Source organism: Elephas maximus, chromosome 3, assembly GCF_024166365.1.
Source record: "Elephas maximus indicus isolate mEleMax1 chromosome 3, mEleMax1 primary haplotype, whole genome shotgun sequence".
Taxonomy (NCBI): Eukaryota; Metazoa; Chordata; class Mammalia; order Proboscidea; family Elephantidae; genus Elephas; species Elephas maximus.
In genome coordinates, this window is record NC_064821.1 from 157,679,330 (window position 1) to 157,701,627 (window position 22,298).

Here is a 22,298-nt window from a genome sequence, read left to right on the forward strand (position 1 = left end):
TGACTAGGGGCGGGAAGTGGGGCGGGAGCGGGGCGGTGGAGCCGGGGCTGCCGCTGTCATGGACGCCTGGGTCCGCTTCAGCGCTCAGAGCCAGGCCCGGGAGCGGCTGTGTAGGTGCGGCCCAAATAGGAGTGGGGGGAGGGTGGACAGAGGAAGACCCTCGCGAGGAGAGGTCGGTTCAGACTACGGGTGTCGGTTGGGGTCAGCTCCGGCTACGGGGGCCCGAACAGACCTTGAGGTTCACATTTGAGCTGGCCGTGAGGCGATGATTCGTTTGTGCTCACGAGAAAGATGGGGAAATTGAGGCACGAGTGGGCCAGTGTGGAGACAGCTGAGGGTTGCCGTGCACACACGGAGCCAACAGTTCCCTCGCTGGGCGGTGGTGGAATGAGGGGCGTTAACTCCGCGGCGGACAGCAACCCAGGCTCTGTCCCCAGAGCTGAGGAGGCATTGCCAGCTTCCCCGTCCCCTTCCTCTGCTGTCACATGGGAACTCCTCTGCCTTCGCTCTGTCTTCTGGTGTGCATTCAGCTCGAGGGCTTTGAAATCTCTTAGCTTATCTATTATGAAGAATAAACTGCCCTGCAACAATCGCCCCTACCCCCACCACACACACAACCCTCAACGTATCACAGAGAGGCCTACAGTGATGTACCTGTGAAGAGCCTTCTCTGCCTTCACTTTCCCTTTCTCGTTTTATCATTGTCCAGTGTCTTATTTTGTCAGCTCTGAACAGTGCTCCTCACCCCCTTTGATGTTATGTTGTTAACTTTGGTGGAGTGAACTCTGGCTCATGCAGAACCCATGTGTACAGAGTAGAACTGCTCCACAGGGTCTACAAGGCTGTGACCTTTAGACTCTTTGTTATCTTTATGTCTTTCCTTCCCAGGCCCTCAGGAGAAAGGGTGAGATATGGGCATGAAGAGGAGAAGGGGAATGGTCTTGAACTGGGAAAGGGGGAAGTCCATATCTGCCTGTTGGAGAACATTTTTTGAGGAGAATGTTAGGGGGTATTTCCAGCTTATCTTGCCTGTCCTCTCCTCCAGGGCTGCCCAGTATGCTTGCTGTCTTCTTGGTCATGCACTGCAGAAACATGGGGCCAGTCCTGAGTTACAGAAACAGATTCAACAATTGGAGGGTCATTTGAGCCTTGGAAGAAAGCGTAAGTAGCTGTGCCTTTCCTTTTGTCACCCCAACACATCCTCCATCCCCAGCTTTTCTCCCTTAGTCCCTTCTTCTGTTTTTCACCTTTTATGCCAGTTTTTCTCCCTCATTTGGCTCTACATTTATCCTCCACCTGCCTCCCTATCAAGATAAGACTGTGGCGGGGGGTAAGGGAGTAATGAAGGATCAGAGGGAATAAGGGCAAATTTGAGAAAATTAAACTGGGACAAAAATTAATTAAAATTTGAAGCAAAAAATAATAAACCGTTTCTGCTCTTTTTGTTTGTTTTTGTCATTTGCTCCACTTTCACCCTTGCTTTCTCTCTTTCTCTGCATCTTGCTGTCTGTCTGCCTCTCCTTCTAAATCCTTGCTTTTCCTTGCTAATCCTCAAGTTCTACGTCTGGGTAACTCAGCAAATGCCCTCGAGTCAGCCAAACGAGCTGTGCACCTCTCAGATGTTGTACTGAGATTCTGCATCACTGTTAGTCACCTCAATAGAGCCTTGTACTTCGCCTGTGATAATGTCCTATGGGCTGGAAAGTCTGGATTGGCTCCCCGTGTGGATCAGGAGAAGTGGGCCCAGCGTTCATTCAGGTTTGATATCCTTTCTAACTACAAGACTTTTTGCATTCTTCATACTGCCTAGCTTGCCTTTTATGAAAGAAGGACCCTTCCACTGGGTCTTTCCAGAGTATAGAAGTCTACTCAATCACTTGGCTTCATATATTCATTCAGATCTTAACCTGTTAGAGAATAGTGAATGGGGGCAGGTGGAAGACAGATGATCTTCTGTGATGAATGACTAAGAGAAGATATTGCATTGCTTTGATTCTACTATCTATACCACAGATTCACCTCACTTCCTACTCATTCATTCATTCCAAGAAATATTTATTTGGTGCTTACTACTGGCTAGAGGATAAAGCAAAGAGCCAAACAGATATTGTTCTTACTCTCATTTACACTCTCACTTACAGTCTAGTGGAGGAGTCAGATATTAAAACAAATAACCACTCAGATATATTTATGGAAGAGTACAGGATATTATGAGAGTATAACAAGAGAAGCTAATTTAGACTGAATGGTCAGAAGAACTCTTTGTTCTTCTGACCGAGTTCTTCTCAGTAGCCTAAGTAGGAGTTAGACAAAGCAAAGTAGCAGAGAAGACCTTTATAAACAGAGAACATAATATGTTCTAAGGCCGTAAATCTAGAAAAAAATTTCAGAAATTAGAAAAATAGAAAGCTAGTGTGGTGGGCACTATTGAGTAAAGGGCTTAAGTCGAAACTGGAGAGGTAGATAGGGGCCAGATCGTGCAGGGCGTTTTAGGAATGATGAAATTTTTTTGTTTGTTTGTTTTGTTTTGCTTAAATTTAATCCCGAGCACAGTGGGAAGTTACTAAAAGGTGTTGAGCAGAGACATGACTAGATTCAAATTGTGTTTGAAGAAGATCTCTCTTGCTGTAATGTAGAAAATGGATTGCAGTGGGGAAAGAGATGCCTAGTATGGGCAAAAGATGATGTTTGCTTGGACTAGGGATGTGGCTTTCAATGAAGGTGGAGAGAAATATATTTTGGGTGTAAAATTTTCTGTTTACACATCATCTGTATTTATTTCTTTGTCTCCCTACGATTCTCATTGCATTTTTCATTATGTTAGCATCTTATTCCGTTCCCATCTCCATGTCCACCTTGATTTTCTTTGTATTTTCACTGCTCTACAGCTATAACATGACTTACCAGGTATGAGAGTTGGAGCTAAGGCTGGCTGGAGTGAGATGGAGAAACAACTCCCAAGAAGAGTCCATATGCCGGGTTTATTAATTTTATTCTGCAAATATTTATTGAGCTCTCGCTATGTGGCAGACACTGGTCTAGACTGGGGGTACAGTGATAAAGACAAACACACTCCCTGCTCCTGTGGGGCTACATTCTAACAGGTGGAGACAGACATAAATAAATAAGAAAAATACCAGATAATAGTAAGTGCTATGCAGGAAGGTAAAATAGGATCATGTGGTAGAGGGTAAATGGCTAGCTACTTCAGACTGGCGTGTTAGGGAAAGCCTCTTCAAAGAGGTGGCATTTAAGCTAGACCTGATGAACAAGAAAGAGCCAACCATATGAAGATTTCAGGAGAAGAGCATTCCAGGTAGAGGGAATGCAAAGGTCCTAAGGCAGAAGCAAGCTTGATGGGATCAAAATATAGAAAGAAACCAGTGTGTTTGGAATATAGTGATCAAGGGAAAGGATGGTACAAAATGAAGTTAGAGAGGTAGGCAAGGGCCAAATGTTGTTGAGCTCTGCAAACCTGCCTGTGGTGTCTAGGTTTTATTGTAAATGTGATAGGAAGATACGAAAAATTATAAGAGAAATTATTATGTTATTTATATTTATGCCGACTACCATATGAGATTGGATTGTTGCCTAGGGGGCAAGATTGGCCATAGAGAGACCAGTTAAAAGGCTAAAGAAGTAGTCTAGGTGAGAATTGATGGTGGCTTAGACTGTGGTTGTAGGGTGAGCTAGAGAGATGTGAGTTCTCTAGATGTTTCGGAGGTAGGACAGTTTGTTGAGTGCAGATACTGTTGTCAGTGCTCTGAGTGAATTAAAAATTTAAAAATAAAAAAACAGACATTGTTTTTAAGGAATTTATAATCTAATAGATTTAGGTCTGTCATGTCTCTTAAGTCACTGAAACAACTGAAGCTTGTTCTTTAAAAAGAAGTTTGCATTGTTGTAGCTCATGTTGATGGATGTTGCCAAGTGGAAAGTGAAAGTTGAGGTTTATCTTGGAAGAATAAATGATGTTCACTAATTTTAAGCCAGAATTTTAAGGTACACATAGACGCTCGTTAATTGCAGGAAGGTGGGAGGACATTTCTAAAGGTGGGCAATAACATTTACTTTTAGTGTTTCCAGTGTAATCCCTTCCATCACTAAGGGGAAAAAAAACATTAAAGTGGGGATGTTTAAAGTAAGTGTACATGTTCTTACTGACCCTTGTGCCCTGTGTATCCCAGGTACTATCTCTTTTCCCTCATCATGAATTTGAGCCGAGATGCCTATGAGATTCGCCTACTAATGGAACAGGAGTCTGCAGCTTGTAGCCGGCGACTGAAGGGTTCCGGGGGAGGAGCCCCAGAAGGAATTGAAACTGGGGGTCCTGGGCTATCAGGGACTCCAGGAGGAGGAGGCCTGCCCCAACTGGCTCTGAAGTTTCGACTGCAAATCCTGCTCCTAGCTCAGGTTCTTCGAGGCCATCCCCCGCTTCTGCTGGATGTGGTCAGAAATGCTTGTGATCTCTTTATTCCACTGGACAAACTAGGCCTCTGGCGCTGTGGCCCTGGTATTGTGGGGTTTTGTGGCCTCGTGTCCTCTATCCTGTCTATTCTCACCCTAATCTGTCCATGGCTACGACTCAAGCCCTGACATTCTGGTGCAGGGTAAGGAGGGGACCTGAATTGATGAGATGGCATCGTAGATCACCCCTGATGTACCAGCCTTGTTCTAACTCTACCCATTGGTTGAAGTTCAGATCCAGCGATGAGGAGGGTGGAGGGAGAAGCTCTGGGGTTGATGAGGTGAGGAGAGGAAAGGTGACTCCTGAAGTCAGTTTGGATGAGTCTGATGTCCAAATCTGCCTCAACTTTTGTTCTTTTCCTCCTTTATTACATTGTCTGTGTCTCCCTTGATTCTTTTTAACTTTCCCCTCTTAAACGTATTTAAGATTCTGTGTGTATATGTCTCTCTCTTTCACCTTCTCAGTTCCCTGTCCTGGGAATTTAATCAGCAGCATTACCTTTTGGGGAAAAGAAGGGGTGTTGGAAGGTTTGGTCTGTAAGATTCTAACTGCCTTCTTTTTCTCACAGAGGTGGCTTGTGGTAGATTTTCCCACCTTCAAACTCCAAATCATAATTTTAAGACTTTAAGTCCTAGTGGACTCTCCCCCAACCTCTGTTCCAAGAGTTATTTAATACTTCCTCTTCTTCCCTCATGTCTACTTCACCAAACTCCCTCATGACTTGCCCCTTATCCTTCCCTTGAATCACATCTACAGATTTCTGCTTCTACTTTGATTTCAAAGATTTGTTCCCCAGCTTATTCTTACCCTTTCTTTGCCTACTCAGAATGATGTTGTGTCTAGTATCTTCCTGTAAATACTGTACAGAGAGTCTGTAAATAGCTGTGGCCCATGCCCAAGATGGAGAGCAAGCCTTCCAGGCCAGCAAATTAAAGATCAGTTTGCCCATCAACATTTGTGTTCTGGTTATCTGAGACCCGTATTTCTGTCACCATGGTTTGGGTTTTTCATGGGATTGGCCACTAGCATCATCATCCACAGACTTTTTATCGAGTAGTTACCATGTGCAGGACACAATACTAGGTGCTAAGAAGCTCCATGGTTCCATTTCAAGAACTTTACAGCATAGTTGAGGAGATGGAGTTTAATGGTAAAGCAATCTGGGTCCACAAAACCGACCCCACACCATGTTATAGTCCCTCCTAAAGCTATAATGCCACCAGGCAGCATAGAGTAAGTGCCACAAATAGAAGTAAGTGGAATGGGGCTGGTATGGCTTAGTTTGTGGCTGTAGCTTCACATGGAGGGACTCCCCTGGGAATGTGGTATCACTGTTATCAGCTCTTTTATTTTCCATATGCCAGGTTGGGATAGATAAGGTTGTGAAAGAAAAATAATCTATCTCGTACTTCTATCTTCTATTCCAAACCCAACGAAATCATTATTGAACTGGGAACAACAAAAGATAAAAAGAAACAGCCTAAGTGGTCAAGAAATGTGTTCTCTTTGTATTTTGAGATGAGGCCTCCAGGGGGCAGCACCAAGGCAGAGAAATAGACTGAAAGCACTCAGTCCTCCTCTTGGTCTGGGGCTCCCCACAGTTCCCCACCATCACTCCTCCCATTCCTTCCAGCTTTATTTTTAGCTGCCAGTGGGAGGGGGCAGGATGGGAGGGAAAGTAAAGAAAACAGAAAAGGAGAGGGACAGAGGCACAGAAGACTTCTCATACGGACAGAAGAACATCCAGGCATGGAGCTACCCCTCATCCCTCACCTGTCCTTGCCCCTGATGTTCCTGACCGGTGAGGGAGCTTAACTTCTTGGCTTCTGATGGGAGTGGAAGATACATGGAATTGTTTGGCATTAGGACGTTTAGGGTTGAAATTCTTTGGGAGTTAAAGTGGGAGGTTAGCGCTGATTCTGCATTACTATAGACTGTGTGCATATGTGTGTGTATATGCACACATGCTTGTGCTCTCTCATGCGTGTGTGCACATACGTATTTGCCCTCTTGCACCCACACATATCACTACTTTGATATTGAGACTTGTAGGATGCTGAAACTGGCCAGGGTCCTTCTTAAGATTTGTGTCTAGTTACCTAAAACCTTTTTCCTAAGCCCTGGAGGAGTAAAGAGAAAAGAAACATTCCCATGACCTTCCACGTGGCTAGTCATTGCTGTTGTCCCCCTCCCTACTTCCCCTACCCTTGGTGGTCTCTGGGGCCTGAGGCATAACTGACTAACTGGTGTGGTCAGAACTCTGGGATTATCTAACCACTGAGCTACAGTCCTGGTCATACAGCCCTTGCCAGTATCATGCAAAAAGGGTCATGTACAAAACATCTTTCTGAAAATGGGCATGGCTTGGGATAGAGCTATAGCCATTGGTGGTGGGGTGGCCTGAAAGTGGGATTGCGCGAATAGAAGGAGCAGGACAGTAGGGGAAAGAACCCTGAGAGGGACAAGAAGCCTGCATTTTTTCCTCACCAGTGCCCTGTAATCTTTGTTTCCTAAAATACCAGCTCTGAGTTTAAAGTGGTTGGAGCGGGGAGGGAAGAATCAGCCAGGACATTACAGGGCCCTTTAGAGGGGGCCAAGGGTTGGGGAGGTCATGGAGGTCGGCAGAGGGGCAGTTGGGAGGGTGGGTGAGTTAGAAAGGAGGAGGGTCGTCGGAAATTTTGGGGCGGTGGGACTCTTGGCAAGGAAGGATGGCAAACCACGTGTGTGGGCAGGCAAGCTGCCCCACCCACTTAATTGCCACTGAGGTTTCCAGGGCTGGGATCAACCAGAGACCGAAACATTGGAGAGAGTGTGACAGTGACACTGGGAGTCAAGAAGAGATGGAAAGACAAGAAGAGACTCAGACACAGAGGTCCCTAGCCCTCTCTTGTTCTCCCTGTGGCCCTGGTTTTGGGAGAATTTGAAAGGAATGGTTGTGCTGGGGCTGCAGAAAGGCCCTCTCCCTCTTGTCCCTCAGTTTGGGGAGGAGGATGTGTAGGAGGGATGATGTGGAAGAGTAAGCTGACCCTCCAGACATGTCTGTCAATGAGATTTCAGGACAGGAGTGGAAACACAGCTGTGCATCTGCATGGCAGAGGGCCACAGGTTAGACATCTGGATCCAAACACAGGAAGGGGATCATCTGTGGTTGGGGCTCTGAGTACATGACATTGACAGAAGCCAGGAGAGCTTATGAGTCAGAAGCAGGCAGACAGACTGAGATCAGCGCTCCTCACTGCTTCTCTCTGGCTATGTCTCTGGGTTCTCATCGGCCTCTCATACTGCTTCATGCTAACCTTATGATCCTGGCCCCCCAGGTCTCTGCTCCCCATTTAACCTGGATGTGCATCACCCACGCCTATTCCCAGGGCCACCCGAGGCTGAATTTGGATACAGTGTCTTACAACATGTTGGGGGTGGACGGCGATGGTGAGGGGGAAACTGGAGAGGCATGGGATTGGGATTGTGATGGTGAAGGGGAGGCAAGATAGTTGGGAGTCTGAGCTCATCCGATCTTTTGGAGTTGACTGGGGCTTTCAACATGCCAGACCCATGCACTTTCTCTCTGGCCTACCTCAAGGGTCATGCTTGCACTATGCTTATATTCACATCCTCCTCCCAGGATGCTGGTGGGTGCCCCCTGGGATGGGCCTTCAGGTGACCGGAGAGGGGATGTTTATCGCTGCCCTGTGGGGGGATCCCTCAATGCCCCTTGTGCCAAGGGCCACTTAGGTAAGAAGATGCCTGACTCTTCTATTCCTAACTCCTGACCTCAATACCCTGGTAGCTTTGACCCCTTATGCCCTGGTTTCTGCACCCCCATAGCCTGTACCCCCTCCCTATCTCTAACCCCTTCTCGTCCTCTTCCATAATCATCCTGACCTTAAGCATCCCCAGCCTTGACCCTCTGATCTCATTCTCTTCCCACCCCCAACCAGGTGACTATCCACTGGGAAATTCATCTCATCCTGCTGTGAACATGCACCTGGGGATGTCTCTACTAGAGACTGATGGTGTTGGGGGATTCATGGTGAGCTAAGGAAAGGGTGGTGGTGGGATCTAAAGGTTCCTGGCAGACCAAAGAGAAGTTGTGGTAAGGGAAACTGATCTATGAGGGTGGGGGTAGTCAAGGAGTTAAAAACCCTAGAAAGCAAGGGAAGGAATCTCAGGGAGTGGTCTTAGTGCCTCCTTTAGTTGGAAGCCTGCTCTGAGGGTGCCCTCCCAAGCCTGGGAGTAACGCTTTCCCCCACCCACCCCTAGGCCTGCGCTCCTCTCTGGTCTCGTGCTTGTGGCTCCTCTGTCTTCAGTGCTGGGATATGTGCCCGTGTAGATGATTCGTTCAGGCCCCAGGGGAGCCTGGCACCCACAGCCCAACGTGAGTCAGAGGAAGGGCCTGAGGACTCAGTCCCTGGGAAGGGATGCAGGGTGGGAAAAAGATGAGACAAAAGGACACGGAGCCTGAGAGAAGGCCTGCATGGCTATCCTCATTACTACCTAATGAGTCCTGCAAAAGTTCCATGTTTCCTAACAGCATTCAGACTCCTTACCGGGCTGTCAAAGCTCCGTGACCTGATCCAACCAACTTCAAAAACTCAGCGCTCACTGTATCTGTCCACACACTCTGTGCTTTGACCACTGCATTCACCTAACTACCACTGTGTCATCTGTTTTCGTACCTCTGTCTCCCTTCGTTTTTGAAGTACTTTCTACACAAATACCTTTCCTTATATTCTCAACCCCTCAGGGATCTTGCCCTTCAATATCTTATCAGTTGCTGCTTCCCTTGATTGTCCACCACCAGAATTGACCCTCTTTTGTTCTTCCACAACACAGAGCAGTGCTGTGTTTCTATATAGGACTTAATTCCTCTGCTTTGTTTTTTCGTAATTGTATATACGCCGGCCTCCTCTTTCCTTTATTTCTGCACGTACCCAGAGCCTGGCACAGTGCCGTCTTTGCTCAATTAATGTTTGAATTGAATGTGATACTTTTCCTTTGCTATCCTCACACCCAGTACCCTTCTACACTTCTTTTCCCCTTCCCTGTACCCCTTCTCCTAGGCTGCCCCACATACATGGATGTTGTCATCGTCTTGGATGGCTCCAACAGCATCTACCCTTGGTCTGAGGTTCAGACTTTCCTACGAAGACTGGTCGGGAGACTGTTTATTGACCCGGAGCAGATACAGGTAAGAGAAGGCAGTATGGAGGGGCTTGGAAGGTGGGAGCAAGAGACAGAAGAGAGGAGATAATGTAGGTGGTATCTTCAGTAGTATCCAGTTGTTCAGTTCCCCTCTTTCATGTACTTTCTCCCACCTTCTACCATACATAAACACATTCCATTTGAGCAAATACTTTATTCTCAGGTGGGACTGGTACAGTATGGGGAGAGCACTGTACATGAGTGGTCCCTGGGAGATTTCCGAACCAAGGAAGAAGTGGTGAGAGCAGCAAGGAACCTGAGTCGAAGGGAGGGCCGAGAAACAAAGACTGCCCAAGCAATAATGGTGGCCTGGTAAGGGATTGTGAAGGGGAGTGTGGGAGGCCTGAGTGTTGAGGCCTCGATGTACTGGGGGAAGATTTAGAGCGCGGTGTGTTTTGCATGCTTATTTTTGTATGCGTAATAGTGGCTGGTGGCATAAGGCTAAGTTGAACTGCCATTGCACTACCTATCGTTGCACTTTCATGAGGTGTCTACGTCTGTGTCTCTCCATGTCTCTGTCTTATTTATCTCCCCAGACAGAACTTTCTCTTTCTCTCCCTCCACTCCAACCTTGATGCTGACCCTCAGATTCTCCACTGACTCGCATCCTAGCCCACTTTCCGAACATGAGCCAAAACTTATCTCTGGGAATAAAGGAAGAATGGTCAGGTCAGAGAAGTCTTGTCGGACCTGACCATTCTTCTTATCTATGTTCTTTTAATATTTGTTCTCCCAAATGGAATATTTATTTAGTGAATCATTGAATAAATGAATTTTTTACTTATTTGCATTGATAATATGCTGTTTTATGTATTTTATGACATTCAAGCATTTGAGCTCTTACTGTGTGCCAGTCTCCATACTAAATGATGTCAGGAGGATGGACAAAAAGGCAAGGTGCCCGACCTCAGTCAACTGCTGAGAGTGTTCTTAAGTCCTGTGTGTATGTCTGTATACATCTGACCACACGTCACTCCTTTCTCTCTCTTCTTAGTACAGAAGGGTTCAGTCAGTCCCGTGGGGGGCGACCAGAGGCAGCCAGGCTACTAGTGGTTGTCACTGATGGAGAATCACACGATGGGGAGGAGCTTCCCGAAGCACTGAAAGCCTGTGAGGCTGGAAGAGTGACACGCTATGGGATTGCGGTGAGAATCATCTTGGATTCAGAAGGATTTGCTGGGGTAAGGGGAAGACATTGAGGAGTGGGAACCTGAGGAAAACAGGGGCATCAACAACTTCTTCCCAGACTTCAGCCATGTATGTTACCCTCACTTCGCTTTAGCTGGCTATGAACTATACCAGCTCTGACACTTCATTCTACTGCTAACAGACCTCACCTTGGTCTCCCAATCCCAGGTCCTCGGTCACTACCTCCGGCGGCAGCGAGATCCCAGCTCTTTCCTGCAGGAAATCCGAACTATCGCCAGTGATCCAGATGAGCGATTTTTCTTCAATGTCACAGATGAGGCTGCACTAACTGACATTGTGGATGCACTAGGAGACCGGATTTTTGGCCTTGAGGGTAATTATATCCTGGAGAAACAGGACAGGACAGGGAGTTCTGGAGTGAATTCAGTAGGTCAAAGGAAGAACTGTTCTCCCTGATACTGCTTTGATATTTTCTCATGCCCAAGGGTCCCATGGAGAGAATGAAAGCTCCTTTGGGCTGGAAATGTCTCAGATTGGTTTCTCCACTCATCGGCTGAAGGTTGGACCCCTCCATGATGCTTCCCGACCTCTGACCCCTTCATGACTCCTTCCAACCTCTGAACCAGACAACCTCAGCCCTAGGGCCCTTCCAAATTCTTCCTTTAACCACCTCCCCTGCCTTTCCAACTGACCCCAGCATACCCTCAGCGACCCTCTCACTCCTGGAGTTTTTTCTCTTCATTCCCCACTGTCTTCTCAGTGACCACATCTGGTTCTCCCCCACAGGATGGGATTCTCTTTGGGATGGTGGGGGCCTATGACTGGGGGGGCTCAGTGCTATGGGTTGAAAAGGGTCACCACCTTTTCCCCCCACGAACGGCCCTGGAAGATGAATTCCCCCCTGCGTTGCAGAACCATGCAGCCTACCTCGGTGAGTAGCAAAGAATTGCAGAGAACTGGTGGTTGGAGGGGGTACTTCCTCAGTGGGGGTATGAAGTACTCCCTCTTTACTCGTGTAATTCCTGCTTCTCGCTGCCTTGTTTCTTTCACTGGACCTCCTCCAGTGCCTTTAGGGAGGCCCCCCCCCACTCTGACTCCATCTTCTTTCATTTTCACCCCTAACTCCTCACCCACTTCCAGGTTACTCTGTTTCCTCCATGCTCTTGCAAGGTGGACGCCGCCTGTTTATCTCAGGGGCTCCTCGATTTAAACATCGAGGAAAGGTCATTGCTTTCCAGCTTAAGAAAGATGGGGCTGTGAGGGTCGCCCAGAGCCTCCAGGGGGAGCAGGTAAGGATTCTAGGGAGGGTGGGACCCTTGGATCCCTGGGGGACCTCCAGGAGGTGGGAGAAGAGAGTGAAGGGGCAAGAGAGGGGCCTGAGAAGTCTGCGCTGAATTGTAGTTGGCAGAGCCTGTCAGTAGTGTGAGGACCAGACTGGCAGGCTGGTGAGTGCTTCCCACCAAGTCCACCACCTTTTCTCTGGGCTCACCATGGCCCTCCACTCCCCAGATTGGCTCATACTTTGGTAGTGAGCTCTGCCCATTGGATACAGATGGAGATGGAACAACTGATGTCTTACTTGTTGCTGCCCCCATGTTCCTGGGACCCCTGAACAAGGAGACAGGACGTGTTTATGTGTATCTGGTGGGCCAGGTGAGGCTTTCTAGGACTCCCTAGGACTTGTGGGAGGGTAGAGGGAGAAAAAGCACAGACATTTGAGGGCTGGCTGAGAGGACTGTCAGATCAGCATCTTCTATCTTCTCACCTCCACCAGCAGCCCTTACTGATGCTCCGGGGGAAACTTCAGCCAGAACCCCCTCAGGATGCTCGGTTTGGCTTTGCCATGAGTGCCCTTCCTGACTTGAACCAAGATGGCTTCGCTGATGTGGCTGTGGGGGCGCCCCTGGAGGATGGACACCGGGGTGCACTGTACCTGTATCATGGGACCCAGAGTGGAGTCAGGTCCCATCCTGCACAGGTCAGGAGTGCCCAGATGAGGCAGGGGCATGGTGGTAGGAAGGGGAGGGGAAGAGTGTTCTTGTCTATCAAAAGTTCCCTTGGCTTGAGACCCAAACTGGGCAAGTACTTTAATCACTAGGCAAAAAGGTGAGAAGGTGGGATAGGACACAGGTTGCTGAGCTAGAAACCCCTATACACAGGTAAGTTTCTCTTATTCCCATGACTGATGAGAGGATTAGAGAGAGCCAGGTGGGAGGCCTGGGAAGCCAGGTGTGTGAGTCCCTGCCTCAGTCTTCCTTTTCTTCCTTTCAGCGGATTGCTGCTGTCTCCATGCCACAGGCCCTCAGCTATTTTGGCAGAAGTGTGGATGGCCGGCTAGATCTGGATGGAGATGATTTGGTAGATGTTGCTGTGGGTGCCCAGGGGGCAGCCATCCTGCTCAGGTGAGGGGTCCCAGCTAAGGTAGCAACGGACAGCATAGCAGAGCTGCTAAAAGCAAGGGTTTTGGAATGACGGACTTAGATTGGGATTATTTTGTCAATTTAAGCTCCCTGAGCCTCCGTTTCCTAGTTTATAATGGGAATAATAATAGCATCTACCTTAGAGGCTTGTTGTGAGCATTAAATGAAACAGTCTATGTAAAGATCTTAACGCAGTATCCTGTACATATTGTTGTTAGCTGCTGTTGAGTTGGCCCCACTTGTGGCGACCCATGCACAACGGAACTAAATGTTGTGATTGGTTGGCAACTGAGCTGTTGTGATTCATAGGGTTTTTGCTGGCTGATTTTCAGAAGTAGATCACCAGGCTTTTCTTCCTAGTCTATCATAGTCTGGAAGCTCTGCTGAGACCTGTTTAGCACTATAGCAACACCCAAGCCTCCACTGACAGACAGGTGGTGGCTGTACATGAAGTGCATTGGTTAAGAGCTTATTAAATGCTAGTGATCATATTCTATCAGGAGGTACAGGGGAGAATGATACGTGTGCATCTAGCCCCTATGGTGGAGGTTAAGGTGGGGATAGCATCATTCTTTCCTTTGACTATGGGAAGCGGAACACTGGGGTTGCCCTTCTCAAAGGGTTTACCTCCTACTGCCAGAAATTTCTTTCCCACCCCATCCCCAGCTCCCGACCTATCATCCATTTGACCCCTTCACTGACTGTGACCCCACCTGCCATCAGTGTGGTTCAGCGGAACTGCAGGCGACGTGGCCAGGAGGCAGCCTGCCTGACCGCGGATCTTTGCTTCCAAGTAACCTCCCGCACTCCTGGCCGCTGGACTCGTCAATTCTGTGAGTGACTATGGTGCATCCTGGCCAACCCAATAGCCTTTGCTCACGTTGGTCTCTGGACCCCTCTACACCATCACCTGGCCTCCCCCATTTAGATATGCAGTTCACAGCATCACTGGATGAGTGGACGGCTGGGGCACGTGCAACATTTGATGGTACTGGCCAGAGGATGTCCCCTCGGAGGCTCCGGCTCAGTGTGGGGAATGTCACTTGTGAGCAGCTGCACTTCCATGTACTGGTGAGAATGGGCTGGGAACTACTTTGCTGCAGGGCCTGGGAGTGAGGGGAAGGCTCAGGCAGAGGAGGAATGTCAGCTGGGTCAGCACGAAAGCTTAAGCAAGAAAAATGTGGGAGTTCAACTTTGGAGTCAGGCTGATCTGGTTGCGACTCCTAGCTCTGCCATTTATCAGCTATGAACTCTGGCAAGCCACTGAGCCTTCAGACCTCAGTTTCCTTGTCTGCAAAAGGGGTAATGATAATAACTACCTCGTAGGAATTGCATAAGAATTACATTTAATAGTATCGATAAAATCTTAGCACAGTGCCCAGCACCTAGAAAGTGCTCAATAAATGATTACTATAGTTACCATTTGGGAAACCCTGGTGGTGTAGTGGTTCAGAGCTATCACTGCTAAACAAAAGGTCGGCAGTTTGAATCCACCAGGCGCTCCTTGGAAACCCTATGAGGCAGTTCTACCCTGTCCTATAGGGCCGCTATACATCGGAATCAATCTGATGACAATGAGTTTTTTTTTTTTTTTTTAATATAGTTATCATTGGAGCCCTGATGGCACAGTGGCTTAAGTGTTCGACTGCTAACCAAAAGGTCAGCAGTTTAAACCCGCTAGCCCACTCCTCGGAAACCCTATGGGGCAGTCCTACTCTGTCCTGTAAGGTCACTATGCGTTGGAATCAACTCTTTGGCTTTGGTTTTTTTAAAGTTATCACTGGGGCCCTAGTGGTGTACTTGTTAAGAGCTCGAGTGCTAACCAAAAGGTTGGCAGTTCAAATCCACCAGCCACTCCTTGGAAGCCCTGTAGGGCAGTTCTGCTCTGTCCTATAGGGTTGCTATGAGTTGGAACAGACTCAAGGCACCTAACAACAATAACAATATAATTGACATACCCAGCAGGACCCTGGGGTGTAGCCCTGATCCTGGCTCCCCATGACCCTTGACTCTGGTTTCTTTCAGGATGCATCAGATTATCTTCGACCAGTGGCCTTGACTGTGACCTTTGCCTTGGACAACACCACAAAGCCAGGGCCTGTGCTGGATGAGGGCTCACCCACCTCTATACGAAAGCTGGTCAGCAGTGCCAAGCCCTACCCTTCCCCTGGGTCCCAGACCTGCCCCTCCCAGTGAATTCAAGAGAAAGGAGAGGGAGGGGACATGAGATCTCAGTGAAACCTGACCCAGGACCCCTCTAATCAAAGTATACCTACTTTTTCTCTTTACTTTTTTCTCTACTTCTATTCCTTTTTCTTTTGCTTTCCTCTTAGCCTTCAGCCCCTTCTCTCTTCTCCAGGTCCCCTTCTCGAAGGATTGCGGCCCTGACAATGAATGTGTCACAGACCTGGTACTTCGAGCTAATATGGACATCAGAGGCTCCAGGTGGGATAGACATGAATGGCCAACCAGGGTGACCTGAGGCACATCAGAAGGGAGTTGAAGGGAGCTGGGGGATTGTCTCTCACCCACAATAATAGAAGTGAAGCTTTTGGCACCCCTTCAACTCCTGGGCTCTCCCTTCTCCACCACTCCTAGGAAGGCCCCGTTTGTGGTTCGAGGTGGCCGACGGAAAGTGCTAGTGTCAGCAACTCTGGAGAACAGGAAGGAAAACGCCTACAACACTAGTCTGAGTCTCAGTTTTTCCAGAAACCTCCACCTGGCTAGCCTTACTCCTCAGGTGCCCTTGGGGGAGGGGGTTTGGGTGGAGGGGAGAAAGGAGGAGGAAGAAGATTGGGGTATTGGCCTTGGTCCTGAGGTCCTCTGGAGAAAGGCTCAGTGTTTGGAGACTGGGGGTAGTGGAGCTGGCTGACAACACAGCCCCAGCTCCGGCCTCCACCCCTATTCCTCTGTCCTCAGAGGGACAGCCCAGTGAAGGTGGAATGTGCAGCCCCTTCCTCTCATGCCCAGCTTTGCAGCGTGGGGCACCCTGTCTTCCAGAGTGGAGCCAAGGTGAGTTAGGATCCAGGATGAGAAAGGAGCTCTGGGAGAACAGGGGCTGGGCCTGGGAAATTTAGGGAAGGAAGCGCACAGAGCTCCTGTTCCTCTGTAGTTGCCCCTTGAGGAGGAACCTACCATGACCCCATGTCCCCTGCCTCCAGGTGACCTTTCTGCTAGAGTTTGAGTTTAGCTGTTCTGCCCTCCTGAGCCAGGTCCTCGTGAGGCTGATCGCCACCAGGTGAGAACAAAGGGAACTTCTTCCCAGCCGTCTCCTATAGAGCTTTGACTCCTCTACTACCAGAGAGGGGTATCTGAGGAGGGGCTGAGATGTGAGCCTCTCACCCTGACCCTACAGCAATAGCCTGGAGACAGATGGGACCCTTCAAGATAATACAGCCCAGGCCTCAGTCTACATCCAGTATGAGCCTCACCTCCTGTTCTCTAGGTATGGCCCAGCTCCCAGCTAGGACGCAGTTTGTACCCCAGACTCATACCTTTATGTTTCCTCCTTCTCCCTCCACGTGCTGTAGTATTCCCAGAACCCCAAATGCTTGGGGCTGCTCCATTTCTTTGTCCTCAATGCCCCTCAGGCTGAACCTTTTAAGCATCTTACTTTCCTTAGGAATAGGGTGCTGTCCAGTATCAAAGGATTGGAGCTGGGGGTGGGGGGTATAGGGTATGGCCATGAAGTTTACATCAAGTCCATGTTCATGTCCTACTCCATGTGCCCCACCTGCTTATCCATGAACTGGTCCTGCCTTCCCTGAATCCATGTCTGTGTGCTGATCATGTGCCCCTGTGTCTGTGTCATGATTGTGACCTCGTACTTCTTGACTTGGTGTCCACACAGTGAGTCCACCCTGCACCGGTATGAGGTTCACCCATATGGGACCCTTCCAGTGGGTTCTGGCCCCGAATTCAAAACCACTCTTAGGGTGAGAAGCTGGAGGGGAGCTTGGCATGAACAGGGGAGGGGGAGGAACAAGAGCTGTGTGGAAAAGGATGGTGAGAGTGTCTTTTGAATCTCAGTGATATCTAGGGTAGAAGGGGACAGATGAGGAAGAGTCCTCTTTTGACTCCCACCTCCTCCCATTTCCAATCCCCCCTCTTAGGTGCAGAACCTCGGCTGCTATGTGGTCAGTGGCCTCATCATCTCAGCCCTCCTTCCCGCTGTGGCCCATGGGGGCAATTACTTCCTGTCATTGTCTCAAGTCATCACCAACAATGTAAATCTGGGCTAGGGGTGTGTGGGACCCTGCCACCTTGAGCTGGTAGACTTATTGAAGCTGGACTCCCACATATGAGAGCTTCCTATCTGCTGGGTCCCTGGGGGACTCTCTTTTTACGTATGTGGCTCTTTGAGAAGAAAGAAAGAAATTATCCAGGGAAGAGCTACAAGAATGTGGGTGGTATGTTCCTGCCCAGGCTGGGGTAGCTGGCCTCTCACCATCAGGAGGGTCACTTAAGTTGGCTTTTCCTTTAGGCAAGCTGCACAGTGCAGAACCTGACTGAGCCCCCACAAGCCCCTGTGGACCCAGAGGAGCTTCAGCACACAAGTAGACTGGTATGCATCACAAGAAGAAGAGTCCAGAGTAGGCATGTGGGGTGGGGGGCAGTAGAGTCGGGGGAGCCTTGAGACAGGGGAGTGGGGCCCAGACAGGGAATCTTTCTAGCCCAGAGTCCTGATTTCTCTCTCTTTCCTGGTAGAATGAGAGCAATACCCGGTGTCAGGTCGTGAGGTGTCACCTTGGACGGCTAGCGAAGGGAACTGAAATCTCCATTGGACTACTGAGGCTGGTTCACAATGAATTTTTCCGGAGAGTAAGCCCTTCCCTTTCTACAACTCTCCCCTTCTGCTCTTATCTGGAACTTTAGCATAGGCTTTGGGGGTAGACAGACCTGTGTTCAAGTTCTAGTTTTGCCTCTTATTAGCTGTTTGACCTTGAGCAAGTTATTTGATTTCTCTAAGCTCTTATTTCCTCATCTCTAAAATGGGGATGATAATACCTACTTCATGCAGTTGTTGTAAAGAATAAATAAGATAACAACCTGGGCATATGGTAAACACTCAATAAAAAATAAGAGCTAGTTAATTTCCTTGTATTTTTCTCCATTTACCATCCCTTAGTGCTATGTCAATCATCATTAACATTTACAGGATGCCCTAATTTAGTCAATTAATAATCCATCAAGTAAGTGCCTCCTATGTAAAGGGCACTGAGGAAGATGTCTCCAACATTTAACACCATGCCTAACTCATTGTAGGTGCCTAATACATTTTTGTTAATTGAATAGATAAATGATTGATATTACATGCAGGGTTTGTATTGGGAAGTAATGATTATATAGTTCAGAGAGATCTAGATTACAAAAGGTCTCTAAAGTTAGGGAGGTGTGATTGATCTTAGTCAGAAGTGAGTTCCTGAGTAGAGAAATGACATCTTAATTATAACAACCTATATGTATTTAGTGCTATGCATTTGTATTATGTTTTTCTGTACACCACCTTCTTTGAAAAATTCAAGATCCCTGGGATGTATGTTTTAGAAAAGTTAAATCTGGCAGACCACCCTCACCAAAGCTGGTTTTCTCTGTATTCCTCCTTGGTATTGTTTTTTTCATCCGTCTATTCATTCTTTCAACAAAGACTTATTGAGGAGCTGCTATGTACTTGAGACTGCACGAGGCACTAGGTACTGGGGTCACAGAAATTAAGACACAGTCCTTCCCCTCAAGGATCTTAGAGTTCAGTGGTGAAAGATAGAGAACTAAACAGACTATTATAACCTGATCCAGGGTCGTGGGGTTCGGAGGAAATACTTGCCTAGTTTCTAGAAGGGATGACATCTAAACCTTAACTAAAGGAGGGGTAAGACTTAGCCCAAAGGAAAGGGGAGTAGAATACATTTCAGGCAGAGCAAACAGCAGGGCCAGAGTTTTTTCCATCTATTACCATTCTTCTCTTTTCCACCTTTTCTTCTGGTCTTGAGGGTTCCAAGGAAACACACCACCTGATGATGGCTCACTTCAAATGCCTTCCCATCTACTTGTTCCACAGGCCAAGTTCAAGTCTCTGACAGTGGTCAGCACCTTTGAGATGGGAACTGAGGAGGGCAGTGTCCTACAGCTGACTGAAGCCTCCCGTTGGAGCGAGGTGGAGCTGGGGCTGACTTGCAGAGCTGTGAAAACAGTGAGGGTGGGGTGGAGTAAAGGGTACCCCTGTACCTTTTCAGAGCAGAGGTATACATTAGGCAGCAGTAGGTGAGTCAGAAGTGATAAGCCAGGATGCTTGGGTCCCAAAGCCTCCATTCTTGCTTCGGTGTCTTTCTTTTAAACAGAAAAAGGCTATTATTTCTTCTGTTTTGGGTCTGGCCTTGCTATAATGTGGGATGAGGCTAACTGGACTAACAACTGTATATAAAAAGCAGTTCTTCTCCCTATACAGAGCCTCTTGGAGGTGATTCAAACCCACCCTGTCCTCATCTCCCTGTGGATTCTCATTGGCAGTATCCTGGGAGGTCTGCTCCTGCTTGCCCTCCTTGTCTTCTGCCTTTGGAAGGTAAGCATTGCTATAGTAGTAAGGATGCAGCATTGTGCTCATGAGTTGAGGGATCCTTGATTATAGCAGGGAGAACAGGATTAGTGCTGGGCAGCTGAGTAGGTTGTGGGTATCATGCTTAAATCTCCTTTACTGTACTCCATGAATGTTGGTTGAATTACACTAAGCTGAGAAAAAGAAATTTTAAACCCATTTTTGGAAGCACAACAAAGTGCAGACTTCAGATAAGTCTAAAGGCTGTTGGCAAGGTCCCCAGTCAGGACATTTGGTGATGACTCTTATCTCTTCCTCTACAGCTTGGCTTCTTTGCCCGTAAGAAAATCCCCGAAGAAGAGAAAAGAGAAGAGAAGTTGGAGCAATGAATGTAGAAGAAGGCTCTAGAAAGCCCTCTCTGGCAGCTTCTCCAAAAGACTTGCAGAAGAGTGGAGCTTTGGGGGCCCAGACAGGACAAGAAGGAGCCTCTGGTCCCTCTCTCCAAACCTGCAGCCTGGCCTGACTTTTCAGTCCTGAGGATGCTGTTGGCAAGAGATGAGTCTTACCCTCTGCCAGTAAGGGCTGGCACCAAAAGTAACAGCACTCCCACCCTGTGCTTCCCTCCTCCTCATGATCCTGGGTTCCACAGCCAATATTTAAACCTTTGTTTGGGGCCTTGTTTTCCCCCACCCCTGGGAATCAAGAAGTTTTTGCCTAGGTCTCTGACTCCTTTGAGATTTCCTCTCTGTCCTCCCTCACAATTTGGAAAGGATTGAGGGTATCCTCCTCCAGTCCCCGCCCTCTCACCTTCCTGCCTGCCCTCACTCTGCAGGAGGGAGCTGACATTGGCCTGAAAGAAGTAAAGTCAACATCTGCTGCTTTCCTGTGGAGTCTGGTGATTCAGTGAGCCAGATGGGAGAGTCAACAGGAAAAAAGGAGGGAGGCAGAAAAGCCACAAGAGACATTCTGTACAATTTTAAGGAACAGAGAAGCCTTTAGACAGGCAACTGGCATCCCCTGAAACCTGAGCCTTTGTGCATTCGCCCGCCCTCAGGTGCTGGTGAAACAGAGCTGCCCCCAGGCTCCCTGGCCTTCCCAACCAGCAGCCTTGCCTGGGAGCAAAGCCAGGGCCTGGTGCCTGATTTTCTGGAGCCAGGGGCCCCCAGGTGGCTACAGCTGGAATAGCAGAGAAGATTGGATACCCCCGGCAATGTTTTCTCCACCTTTCTCAGACCTTCCCCACCCATAAGCCTTCCTTGAGGGCCTCCTTACAGAAACCAGAGATAGGGTAGAGGACTGTTGATTGATAGTGGGAAACCCTATTGCCTTACCAGCTTTGGGGAGCAGCAGCCCCGGGCAGTCTGAACAAGTGGGGTCTGAATTAAGGAAGAAGCCGAAGTGAGCAGCGTGAGGTCTCTGGGGAGCAAGTCCTTACTTGCTCAGTATTGGTTGTGTAGCACAAAATTGCTCCTTGGAAAACATTTCTGAGACAACCGCAGTTACACCACATCTTGTAGGGCTTCTCTGGTGGAATCCTTTTGCCAGCCCTTGAACGATGTTTACTGGAAATTCTCAAGTTAATTTCTGTCTCTGAACTCCCCCCATCTCTCAGGCCCACTGTTTGGTCATGGCCAGTAAAGAGAATTGGATTCTCATCAACAACTGAGTAATATATTTCTTTGGAATCAAGACTTTGGATACAAAGTCATTTATTAGTCTTCAGAGTACAGCCCTGGCAGCCATTTGAAGAATCAGCAGCCATTTAGAGACGGGAAGACAGGAGACCTGACTGGACAGTTGACTTGCAGCCATAAAACCTGTTCTCAGTGGCTGTCCTGAGGCCTGGCCACAATGTGTGTTTTGGCTTGTCCCTGGCCTTCTGCAGAGAGCCACCCTCCTGGGCATTGTCTGTGTTTCCTAGCAGGGCAGACAGTATATCAGATGGTCAAAATAAATAAAGTTCAGTGTCAAATGACTTCTGGCTCTATTTGAGTTATATAGGAAGGACATGGATTGCTCAGGAACAGTGAGTGGTAGATTCTTAGTTTGCCTGAGACCTTGTACAGTGGAATCCTTGAAGGCAAAGTTATGAAATATTTGAAATGTTTTCTGTGACCCCCACTGCAGATGTGCTCCAGCCTCCTGCAATCCCCACGTACTTAAGTGACCACAAAGTATAAACTGTGTGGGTGTAAAAATGGTGTGGCGGCGACGTCTGACCTCTTCTAAGTTCACAAGGGAGAGGGAGAATCAAGATCAACAGCCCAAGGCTGATTCCTATGAGACAGAGGTCAGACAAACCTCCTCTCTCTGCCGTCTTTACCAGTTCTGACACCAATCGTCCCTCCCACAGCACTTTCTACTTCTCGTCTGTGTTTGATAATTCATTGCAGTGGCCACATAGAACTCACAGATAATACTCATAGGTACAGGGTTTACTAGGGAAATAACAGGTTACAGTTCAGGTTCAAGAACACTGAGGATATAGTTCTTTAATCAGGGCAGGCTCTTCTCAGCTATGTCCACA

At 48.2% G+C, this 22,298-nt stretch overlaps 2 protein-coding genes across 5 annotated transcripts in view; both read left to right on the forward strand.

Annotated features, from left to right (window-relative positions):
* ITGA10 (integrin subunit alpha 10) overlaps positions 1-21,734 on the forward strand; it is an 80,828-nt gene extending 59,094 nt beyond the window's left edge. The window contains exons 1-31 of one of the 4 annotated variants that reach the window (XR_007516721.1): positions 5,522-6,269; positions 7,786-7,897; positions 8,091-8,200; positions 8,407-8,498; positions 8,729-8,843; positions 9,529-9,656; positions 9,834-9,982; positions 10,665-10,815; positions 11,027-11,192; positions 11,305-11,378; positions 11,606-11,750; positions 11,960-12,108; positions 12,329-12,472; positions 12,594-12,797; positions 13,091-13,221; positions 13,906-14,072; positions 14,168-14,310; positions 15,265-15,378; positions 15,599-15,684; positions 15,838-15,979; positions 16,159-16,251; positions 16,401-16,477; positions 16,595-16,684; positions 17,090-17,174; positions 17,352-17,465; positions 17,723-17,803; positions 17,947-18,060; positions 19,298-19,393; positions 19,685-19,798; positions 20,095-20,346; positions 20,604-21,734. Coding sequence is in view for 3 of the 4 variants with exons in the window: in XM_049879871.1 (XP_049735828.1) it covers positions 6,218-6,269; positions 7,786-7,897; positions 8,091-8,200; positions 8,407-8,498; positions 8,729-8,843; positions 9,529-9,656; positions 9,834-9,982; positions 10,665-10,815; positions 11,027-11,192; positions 11,305-11,378; positions 11,606-11,750; positions 11,960-12,108; positions 12,329-12,472; positions 12,594-12,797; positions 13,091-13,221; positions 13,906-14,072; positions 14,168-14,310; positions 15,265-15,378; positions 15,599-15,684; positions 15,838-15,979; positions 16,159-16,251; positions 16,401-16,477; positions 16,595-16,684; positions 17,090-17,174; positions 17,352-17,465; positions 17,723-17,803; positions 17,947-18,060; positions 19,298-19,393; positions 19,685-19,798; positions 20,095-20,160 (3,504 nt within the window). In the remaining variant the exon portion in view is untranslated. Of the gene's footprint in view, positions 1-5,521; positions 6,270-7,573; positions 7,898-8,090; positions 8,201-8,406; positions 8,499-8,728; positions 8,844-9,528; positions 9,657-9,833; positions 9,983-10,664; positions 10,816-11,026; positions 11,193-11,304; positions 11,379-11,605; positions 11,751-11,959; positions 12,109-12,328; positions 12,473-12,593; positions 12,798-13,090; positions 13,222-13,905; positions 14,073-14,167; positions 14,311-15,264; positions 15,379-15,598; positions 15,685-15,837; positions 15,980-16,158; positions 16,252-16,400; positions 16,478-16,594; positions 16,685-17,089; positions 17,175-17,351; positions 17,466-17,722; positions 17,804-17,946; positions 18,061-19,297; positions 19,394-19,684; positions 19,799-20,094 lie in introns of those variants that run through there. The other 3 variants (XM_049879871.1, XM_049879872.1, XM_049879873.1) reach the window with 3 other exon arrangements.
* PEX11B (peroxisomal biogenesis factor 11 beta) lies at positions 34-5,420 on the forward strand. The gene is made up of 4 exons (XM_049879875.1): positions 34-114; positions 1,046-1,161; positions 1,557-1,758; positions 4,188-5,420. Exons 1-4 carry the CDS (start codon positions 59-61, stop codon positions 4,594-4,596), a joined length of 783 nt encoding a protein of 260 aa, XP_049735832.1. The 5' UTR covers positions 34-58; the 3' UTR covers positions 4,597-5,420.
* Positions 21,735-22,298: the final 564 nt, after the last annotated feature.